This window comes from Astatotilapia calliptera, chromosome 6 (assembly GCF_964374335.1).
Source record: "Astatotilapia calliptera chromosome 6, fAstCal68.1, whole genome shotgun sequence".
NCBI classification, from domain to species: Eukaryota; Metazoa; Chordata; class Actinopteri; order Cichliformes; family Cichlidae; genus Astatotilapia; species Astatotilapia calliptera.
The window spans coordinates 7,713,708-7,724,858 of NC_137427.1; the positions used below are offsets into that span (position 1 = coordinate 7,713,708).

General features: G+C 39.2%; 1 protein-coding gene across 2 annotated transcripts; it reads left to right on the top strand.

Moving 5' to 3' along the window:
* Positions 1 to 828: 828 nt before the first annotated feature.
* Positions 829 to 10,479, top strand: htra3a (HtrA serine peptidase 3a). 2 transcript variants are annotated; one of them, XM_026169232.2, is made up of 10 exons: positions 829 to 1,473; positions 5,327 to 5,432; positions 5,860 to 6,082; positions 6,491 to 6,688; positions 6,827 to 6,859; positions 8,434 to 8,551; positions 8,674 to 8,721; positions 8,995 to 9,052; positions 9,725 to 9,820; positions 10,073 to 10,479. In XM_026169232.2, exons 1-10 carry the CDS (start codon positions 1,047 to 1,049, stop codon positions 10,239 to 10,241), a joined length of 1,476 nt encoding a protein of 491 aa, XP_026025017.2. In that variant the 5' UTR covers positions 829 to 1,046; the 3' UTR covers positions 10,242 to 10,479. The 2 variants fall into 2 exon arrangements, with proteins under 2 accessions (XP_026025017.2, XP_026025018.2); XM_026169233.2 differs by having other exon boundaries at positions 907 to 1,473; positions 6,494 to 6,688.
* Positions 10,480 to 11,151: the final 672 nt, after the last annotated feature.

Consider the following 11,151-nt stretch of genomic DNA (forward strand, 5'->3'; position numbering starts at 1 on the left):
TTTTTTTCTGGGTTGGCAGTCTCTCGTTCCATGGGGATGTAAAACTTGCTTTACTGTGGACAGTGATGTTGGAGTTTCAACAGTTTCCAGTTCACGCTTTAACCTTGACGGTTCCTGGGCTGTTCCAGAACATCCTAACCAGTTTATTCTCATCCCAGGATGACAGTTTGGATCTTCTTCCAGATCCTGGCAATGCGGTGACACGTCTCACTAACTCATACATAGATACAGTAACTTGAGCTAATGGTTTTGTAATCTGCAGTTTTTTCGTAATGGCCCTGAAAGACCTTCCTAAGTTGTGTAAATCTACAATTCCGCTTCTTAAATTGTCACTGAATTTCTTGGGCTTTCCTGTTGTTCGAAGTATTGCTCAATCCAGTGAGTACTGGCAAAGGAAAAACAACCAAGTAATCAATCATGAACACTAATGAAAATTTAACAGGACTTTCATTTGTCAAGTAAAAGTATAATGTAGAACCTTCAGCACTGCTTATTAAAATATTTAAATAAATGTACGTCTATATCTGAGCCTGTATCTACACTTTGTGACTTTGCAAGAACTGGAGAAAATGCAAAATTAAAAAAAATAAAGTGCACCCAGTTCTTAGTTTTTTGAAGATAAAGACCGTTTCAAAGGAATCAGAAGCCCAAACTACCAGGACATTCATGCCCATGATGAGTGTATGTAAATTTCTGACGTGTACAAGCTTCCCTGCAGTTATGTCTGTTATGAGCTTTTGTTTCCACTAGATGGCGCGCAGTATCTGTTTTATTTTAGTTGCCTGCCGTCGGAAGTGCACTTCAAGGCGATGAGTTTACACCACTTTTGAGAACGACTAAAGTCACAAGGCTGTAAAAATATGCAGACATAGACGGCTTGGCTTGTAGTCCTTTTTAGCCAGAAGAGCCACGGGAGATTGTACTTAGATTACTTTTTAGTTCTTAAAGAAGCAACCCAATGTTTTCAATGTAGTAATTTAATATGATTTTGTGAGGGCATATATATATCTATATCATATTTATTTAAGCTTTCTGGCACTATTGACATGATGCAGCTCTTTATATTTGTGGCTGCGTTTTTCTTTGCGCACGAAATCACCGAAGCCGTTCGCTCTGACAAGTGCACCTCCCGGTGCGATGTGAGCTCGTGCCCGAGCCCCAGCTGTCCCGGTGGCTACGTTCCGGACAGATGTAACTGCTGCCTGGTGTGTTCCCCGCGTGAAGGAGACCCCTGCGGCCGCAAAGACGACCTGCCCTGCGGGGATGGATTGGAGTGCAAGTTATTCGCTGCGGGGAAGCGGCGAGGCTCCAAAGGGGTCTGTCGGTGTAAGATGGACCATGAAGTGTGTGGGAGCGACGGGAAAACGTATGGAAATGTGTGTAAGATGAGAGCAGCCAGTCGGAAAACTCTACTCAAGGGGAGACCCGCGGTCAGCCAAGCGCACAAAGGACCCTGTTCGCCTTTAGGAGCAGGTAGGGTTGCTTTAAGGTCGCCACAAACCTAGAATGTACAGGGTAGAATAGTTTTTTTCCCCGGATTTGGTATATATGTGTATATGTATGTAGGGGAGACCGGGGATAGTTGTAACGTGGGTCAGTTGTAACACTTCCAATTTCTCCAATCAGGGCTAAGTTTCAAATGATGTGACTCATCCTGTGCATGCCCAACTCAGTTCTGCTATCACATGTGAAAAATCAGCACATTTTGTCAAACACAGACAATTTAACATGAAAAAAAGTAATTTGTATACCAAAAAGTAAGTTTTTCTACTTTATTTCAATGTTTAATAGCATTATCTGCTTTGCAGTTAAACTCATCAAACTTAAATTGTGTTATTTGTATGTCTATGGGGATATATTCTGTGTAGGTCTTTAGTGCTAATGTTTTAGCCGTTGGCTGTAATGTTAGCTAGTTCATGGCTATAGGAGTCTGGGTCAGTTGTAACAGCAACAGTCTGGGTTAGTTGTAACAATAATGCAGATGTTACAACTTACCACACTATTACTTTAACTTATATTAAACAAGTTGGGGCAACGACATCAGCAGAGAGAGGTTCACTGGTCGCTTTTGTATATGCAGTTAATGCCATTAGCAACACAATTACTTCACTGTTTGTGTTCCCACACATACATTATGCAGACCACTGTGTCAGAGATGGACCAGTAGGAAGTACTGGTAGTGGAAATAAGTCAGGATGGGTGCAAGAAACAGATTTCCTCATCTTTCTGAAGCACTTTGCAAACCACACCAAGTGTGGTTTGCAAAGCCATGGTAAGCCATGGTAAAAAGTAATGGAATTGCGATGCTGGTGAACAACTACATTTTTTCAGCTTCATTGTTATGTTCAAAATTGGTGCAAGAGCTGTAGTTTATAATGCCCACTGTGCCAATGAGGCCAAACTCAAGGAAGACCAACCAAAATTAATGAAATATTCAGTTGCAGAAAATTCCATAATTTGTCTTTTTTGGGGGGTTGGAATATGTTCAAAAGCTAGATTTCTGCATTCTGTCACACACACACAGCTATATAAATGGCTCTAAGTGCATTCATGTGTTGAATAAACAAAGATTACATGTTAATATTTTGTCAGTACCCTTATTTCATTGTGTTACATTTTACCCCAGGATATGTTACAACTAGATTAGATTAGATTAGATTAGATTAGATTAGATAGAACTTTATTAATCCCTCGGGTGGGTTCCTCTGGGAAATTCGATTTCCAAAAAAAGCACAGCACCGACAGAAGTTACAGAGTTACAGAATATTATATATATATATATATATATATATATATATATATATATATATACACACACACACACACACACACACACACACACACACACACACACACACACATATATATAAATACAGAGACAATATAAATAAAATATACGAAGGGGATAAATAGAATAAATAGGAATAAAAAATAAAAATACAAGTGAATTGCACATTTCAAGTATTGAGTCTATTGCACTGTTGACTATTTACAAAAGTATTGCACAAAAGGTATTGCACAGTGAGGTGAAGAGGCACTACAGCTTAGTTGTTCCCCCCTCCTTTGTCCTCCTGTTTCCCCTCCCTCTCCCCTCCAGAGAGGAGTTAAACAGTCTGATGGCGTGTGGGACAAAGGAGTTTTTAAGTCTGTTAGTTCTTGTCTTTGGGAGAAGCAACCTGTCACTGAACAGACTCTTCTGGTTGTTAATGGCCGTGTGCAGAGGATGCCCAGCATTGTCCATAATGTCCATCAGTTTCTTTAGTGTCCTTTTCTCTGCCACTGTCACCAGAGTGTCCAGCTTCATGCCGACCACAGAGCTAGCCCTCCTGATCAGTTTCTCCAGCCTGGATGAGTCCTTCTTTGCTGTGCTGCTCCCCCAGCACACCACAGCATAGAAAAGTACTCCAGCAACCACCGACTGGTAAAACATCCTCAGGAGCTTCCTGCAGATGTTAAAAGACCTCAGCCTCCTGAGGAAGTACAGTCGGCTTTGGGCTTTTTTATACAGGTGCTCTGTGTTGCTAACTAACCCAGACTATGGGGTTAACTGTAACATTTCACTCTTTGTGTTTGAGACCATACCATGCAATGGGTAATTGTGCTGCAGAGAAAATAGCTGCACTATTTAATAGCAGAGACATGTAAATACTTTGCATTACATTTTGAATCCACTACCTTAAAAGAGCTTCAATTTACAGACAGAAATGTCAAAAATGTTACAACTATCCCCGGTCTCCCCTATATATGGGTATATATACACATATATGTGTATATTTGTGTACACATATTTGTGTACACATATTTGTGTACTCATATTTGTGTGCGCATACGTGTGCGCATACGTGTGCGCATTCGTGTGCGCATACGTGTGTATAAAATATCTAGATTAGGGGCACTGAGGCAAGGTTGGTTTTTTATTTTTTGTTTACTGAAACATATTCCAATTATAGTTATTTAATGGACATAATGTGTAGGCTCTCAGCTTTCGTTTGAGGATATCACATTCAGGTTGGATGAGGGTTTTAGGAGTTTCGGCTCCTTAACATATGCCACCCTCTTTTTAACGGGACCAAAAGTAATTGGAAAATTGATTCAAAGGAAGGTGTGGGCAATTCCTTCATTATGTCATTATTAGTTAAGCAGATAAAAGTCCTGGAATTGATTTGAGGTGTGCTGCCTGCATTGGGAAGATTTTTCTTTGAACAGACAACATGCAATCAAAGGAGCGCTCCATGCAGGTGAGACAAGCCATCTGTAAGCTGTGAAAACAGAAAAAAAAACATCAGAGAAATTGCTACAATATTAGAAGTGGCAAAACCTACACTGCTGAACTCAGCAATGCAAAAAGACCTGGATGTCCAGAGAAGACAGCAGTGGTGGATGATCGCAGAATCATTTTCATGGTGAAGAGAAACCCCTTCACAACAGCCAGCCGAGTGAGCAAGACTCTCCAGGAGGAAGTTGTAATCATAAACCTCAAGAATAAAAAGGTTGGACAAGCTAAAAAAAAAAAAAAATTCTAAAAAAGCCAGCAAAGGTCTGGAAGAACAGTCTTTCAACAGATGAAACCAAGATCAACCTCTACCAGAAAGATGGCAAGAAAAAAGTATGGCGACGCAAACCACATCATCTGTAAAACATGGCGGAGGCAGTGTGATGGCTTGAGCGTGCATGGCTGCCAGTGGCGGACAGGGACACTAATGTTTATTGAAGATGTATCTGCTCAAATCCAGCTAAACTGAGTCACATTGATTGGCCGGTGTTTCATAATAAAAATAAACAATGAACCAAAACATACAGCCAAAGCAAACCAGGAGTTTATTAAAGCAAAGAAGTGCAATATCCTTGTGTTGCCAAATCAGTCACCTGATCTTAACCCAACTGAGCATGCATTTCACTTGTTCACGATTAAACTGTGGACAGAAAGGTCCACAACAGTAACTGAAAGCTGCTGCAGTGAAGGCCTGGCAGAGCATTAAAAAGGAGGAAACCCAGCATCTGGTGATGTCCATGAGTTCAAGACTTCAGGCTGTCATTGCTAGCAAAGGGTTTTCAACCAAGTATGGGAAATTAACATTTTATTTTCAGTAATTTAATTTGTCCAATTACTTTTGAGTCCCCTGGGATGAAGGGATTGTGTTACAAAAATGCTTTAGTTTCTCACATTTTTATGCATCTTTTTTGTTCAACCCACTAAATTAAAGCTGAAAGTGTGAGTTGTTTCAAAAGTTGACTCTGTCCAAATATTTATGGACCTAACTGTAGCTATAGATAGATTGATTGCTGTCTGTATTAATGTTTTGGTGGGGTTTTCTTGTCAGTATAGGTCGTACCCTGATTCGTCTCAGCAGCCCTCGATACAAGTTCAACTTCATTGCTGATGTCGTGGAGAAAATAGCCCCTGCTGTCGTCCACATTGAGCTGTTCTTAAGGTTTGGATTGTGTATGTGTATAAAAATAACAAAAATTGCTTATTTATATTGTTTTATAGCATAATGGCTTGATTTGTCTGCTTTGATCTCAAGTAAGAAAAAACGAGTGCAACCTGTTTCCTCAACAGGCTGTTTTAGGGATATTGGGCCCAATCAAGTGCTGTTTGCCTGCTATTATAAGTAGCATAAAATTACATTCAAATTTAAGCTTAAAATTTAAATAAAATTCAAATCATGCATAAAATTAAGCATACAATTTAGTCCAAAGCACATCACATTAAGGCATAAAACTCTCCAAGCTGCCAAAATTACTTCTATATAGGGCAACCAGAATGTGAAATATATGCAAGAAAAGCACATTTTAATTATTATTGTTATTATTAATCATGTTCGCTTTAATAATTTTTCATTTACCCTCTGTTTCCAGGCATCCTCTTTTAGGTCGCCACATGCGGCTCTCCAGTGGCTCTGGGTTCATCGTGTCCCACTCAGGTGTGATTGTGACCAACGCTCATGTGGTAACCACAGCTGCCTTGGTGACAGGCAGGCCACAGCTGCGTGTTCAGCTCCACGACGGAGATGCATATGAAGCCGTGGTGAAAGACATAGACAGGAAGGCAGACATTGCTACAATCAAGGTCAATCCACAGGTAAGGGCACAAGCCCTGACATGCTATCATCATAAGCTTCTCTACCCTCTTCTCCTTTTCAAATATAAACACATGAATCTTTAGATTTTTTTACATCCATAAATCTTAAATGAGCCCACATAAACCACACAGCCCACATCCTGACACATTTCTTTGTCAACATCTGACAGTTTTCTGCTAGACATTAATAAGACTTTCATAAACACTAGCTCCGTGAGTCACAGACAGAGCGCTGATGTGTGTAATCTCACACCCCTGTCTGAAATACCTGGAGAGTTTTGTAAGCTTTCAACTATTCCTCTTCCTCTAAATGTCTTTTCTTCTTTTCATCTGTGTTGCTCTGACATACTCGCGTTTTCGCCTGTGTGCTGGTATTTTTTGAGTGGGTTTTTTTTGTGCTTGTTGTAGCAGAAGAAACTTCGCGTGCTGTCTCTGGGCAGTTCGGCTGATCTGAGGCCAGGAGAGTTTGTGGTTGCCATTGGCAGCCCTTTCGCCCTGCAGAACACTGTCACCACCGGCATCGTCAGCACTACACAAAGAGATGGCAAAGAGCTGGGCATAAAGGACTCAGACATGGACTACATCCAAACTGATGCTATTATTAACGTGAAACATTTTTAAATATCTCCATCTATACACATTGATTGCATTATTGAACTACATAATTGTCTTTTAATATTCCCATATGTGTAAGAATTACTGTTGTGCTTGTTTCTATTTTATATCTTCCATACTTGTGTCAAGTACGGCAATTCGGGAGGACCTCTTGTTAACTTGGTAAGTGGTGTTCTCTAAGGTACAGTAGATGATCCATTTGATTTTGGAGTGTTTTCAGTTTGGCCTCAAACAAAGAACGGAGTTTTCACCAACGCAGCATAAACAGTTATGAGTCACCAAATTGTCATATGAGCCTGAATATCACAAACGTATTATTCGCCAAAGCACAGAGGGAGCTTAAGTGTGATATACACTACAGACATTATACCTGATTTTGTTGTATGTATTGCAGCACATTTAAAGAAACTATTAACTGTCACAAATAGCTTTGTAGATGTGTGCATAACAAGGCACAGAATGCAAACAAAATGTGAGCTTTACCAGCTCAACAGTATTCCAAGAAGCACAAAGTTAAGAGTCACGAAAACCCAAAGAATCTAGAAAGAAGAACAAAGAACCAGGTTAATTCCAAAGAAAATAAACTGGACAGCATGAAAGGGAAGTGGAGGAGCACACACAGGAAATTCCAAAGATCAACAGTAAAAAGGGACGACAGGATTATAATTACGGAAAAATTATTATTGATGAAAACAGTAGGGAGAGGAGCACAGGAAGCAAAACTGACGCAAGACACAAAAGAAAGCAAACCTTCAAAGTAAAACACTAACAATTAACAAACGAACACACATGGAAACTCTTGCTAATATCAAAACACAAGATATCATAAAAAAATAAAACTCACGCTCTACGAGAACAAGAAATGAAAACAGGAAATCCAGATGTTCAACAAACACAAAATCAGAATCAAAACACTTTACTAATCCCTAAGAAAATTATGTGGTCACAGTTGCTCCAAAATAACAAAAAGAGTAACTATCTAAACTAGTGAAATAATACAGTGTATTGCAAGGCTGAAAAATATAGCAAACGAGCACTAATAAATAGAAACGGCTCTATTTCATAAATATAATTCAGTATATTACACATATTAAATATATATGGTTGAAAAAAAAATCTAAACTTCAAACATTAGAAAAATAAAACATGACTAAGACTCAAAAATACTAAGAAACCAGAATGCAGAACCAAAGCACAAAAACCTGCGATATGATACAGTCTTTGCTTGTTTTATAAACCCTCTTGTGTCCCATGAACTATGAACTCAAAATGGCTCAAAATTGATTTACAGATTTGTTCAAGCATATTTTCTTGTGGCCAGTGATTAACGGCTATAGCTGTTACTCCAATTCTGGAGTTCTACTAATATTAATTATAAAAAAGCTCAAAGTAGAAACGTGCAGTTTATTTTTATTGACTGCAGTAACACTGGGACACAATCGTGACACATCATGCGTCACATGCTTTAAAGTGTTCTGTGTAATGACACATTTATAACGCCATAAACGAGTGCACGTTTAAAAAGGCACATGCATTGTGTTTTTATCAATATATCATAGCAACTGTAGTTGTGCCACATGCTCGGCTCTACATACCAACTGATGCAGTTTTTTTTTCTGGAAATCTTGACATATTTTCCTCAGTTCTTACTGGCTGATATTTATGTCAGCATCAAGTCCTTTTTGGCAGCCATCATGTTGTGTTTGTCTTTCAACATGTGTTTGTGTTTCCTTCAGGATGGTGAGGTGATTGGAATCAACACTCTTAAAGTGACAGCAGGAATTTCCTTCGCTATACCGGCAGACCGCATCAGCCGCTTTCTCTCAGAGTCACAGATTAAACACAAGAAAGATGGTGACTTTTTTTTGTGAAGTTTATCATCTTATTATCTAAAATATCTTTAAATGACTATTTCCCCCCAGTATATGTCTCTAATTTTCATTACCTACTACTCTGACTGGTTTTTGTTGTGACAGAAAAGAGACAGCAGAAAAGAAAAATGGACAAACCACAGTCTGATGCAGGTGAGAGACAAGACGTTTTTGTGCAAATATTATAACTATTTACATATATGGCAAAACATGCAGTTAAGAGTGTAGACTAAAAGTTAATAGATCTTTAATAACAAATGAAATCCTCAGGATTTGGACTATAATTTTAATGGCTACATTTATATTTTAATATGTGTTTAATAAAATAGTTATTAACTGTCTCCTCAGCTCATCTTTCCCCGTCAGCCCAACTTAGCCTTTGCATGAGGCTGTGTTTAAATTATGGTTATATTGTTGTGCTTTCAGACGCGTCCCTAGTTAAGAGACATTTTTTAGGCATCTGGATGGTCACCGTCACCAAAGCGTAAGTTGTTACAAAGTCACACACATATTAAATGGACTGGTTCTTATATAGCGCTTTTCCACTCTTCTGAGCACTCAAAGCGCTTTACACAACTTGTGCATTCACCCATTCACACAACTGACATTCACACACATTCATACTCCGATGAATGCATCGGAGAGCAATTTCGGGTTAGTATCTTGCCCAAGGATATTTGGCATGCAGACTAGGGGAAGCCGGGAATCGAACCACCAACCTTCCGATCAGTAGATGACCTGCTCTACCACCTGAGCTATTAGACTGTAAGGAGAAAATAAATTTTGCACTAATGTTCTTTAATACACTTCCTACTACAGATAAAGGTGGCATACCCAAATAATACTAAGAGCAACATTTGTTTTGTGAATAAATCATTTAACAAACAAACCGACAAATTCTGTGTTATTCTATGGGAAACATAAGTTGGCTTCAGGAGCTGGTATTGCTGCTTGTCTACTTTGTCTGTAGCCAAACAACTTTACCTTTGATTTGTCAGCAGGAGCTGTTTCATAGAAAATCAAATGTTTGCATGTCTGAGTATGTCCGAAAAGGGAATTAGTTTTATGTGATGCACTTCCTTTTTTTACATAATTGAAATGATAATGTGTAAAAATGTGTTAATAGCATTAATATTGTGTCCTACGTGTGCCACAGTCTTGTAGAAGAGTTGCGACTTCATAACCCAGACTTCCCCGACATCAGTAGTGGAGTTTTGGTGCGGCAGGTCATACCTAACACTCCAGCAGAAAAGTATGCTCACACACACCTGCAAAAAGTACACACACACACACACACACACACACACACACACACACACACACACACACACACACACACACACACACACACATTTCAAATGATATCACCCTGTTTCATACTTCCAGAAAGTGATTGCAGATTTATGGACAATGATGTCATTATAAGTCTGAATCTTCTTTTTCTCTTTCTGGCACACTTGTAGTAAACGGTTGACTCGAGCTTCTTTTCTTTTCCATGTCTTAGAGGAGGGATTAGGGAAGGTGACGTTATAGTGAAGTTGAATGCAAAGCCAGTCAGGACCACTGAAGACATCCATGAGGTGTTGCAGAGCGACCAGCCACTCCTACTTGAGATTCGCAGAGGGAACGATGACTTACTCTTCAATATCCACCCACAGCTTTTGGTACATTGAAAACTGGGAGAATTGATATCTTTTAGTTGTGAAGAGGCAGGACTCAATATGTCCAGTACTGATTTCTTATTAAAACAAGAGAACGGAAAAGAGCAGTTCCTTTCCCAACTAGCCTGATGATGTATGCTTTGGTAGAGTTTGAAATACTGTAGTTTAACACAGACTTCAAAATACAGCTCAGTAGAATCCATTGCACTGTATATTTAAGGCGCTTTAGAATAAAAGCTTAGAAGAAGGATCTGTGCAGTTGTGTGTTTTTCTGTCTAGTCTGTTCAGCAGCTGCTTTCCAGAAGGCAGCTTCCATTCCTTTGTTTATGTCTTCTCATCCCTCCTCCATCCTCTCTCTTGGAAAGACTTTCTCCTAATTTAAACAAACCTAAGTCAGCACCTCCACATACGGAACACAGGCACTATGAGTAAAATCCTGTTACAGGGAACAGCTGGTTGTATTCTTTCCTGTTTTGGAAATGAAAAATCTTCAGTCATAACATAACCTGAATCTTAAAGTCGCACACCCTGAAGTAGCCTGAAAGTACTTATACAAAAGCCAAATTAAATCAAGATGGCAGAAAAATATCTTTCAGTAGCTTGACATTTTGCACATACTACATATATGCTTATACTTTTGAATAGTGTTGTTTTGGTTTATTTATCATTCTAAAAGCCTTCCTCCATGCTGAAATGACCTCAGAAATGACCTTGTAACCCACTTGAACTCCCTGTAAGTCCACACATCATAAACTGAGCCCAGACAGAAAACCCTTCCTGTTTATTTAAACATAGACTCTGTCTGGTTACTGTTGGCTGGAACAAGCAGAGGCCAAGGAAGCAAAGACAAACTGGAAGAACAAAAAGGAAAGACTGGCTGCTGGGCTCACAAACAGGAAAAACAGGGAGGAAATGTAGCTAA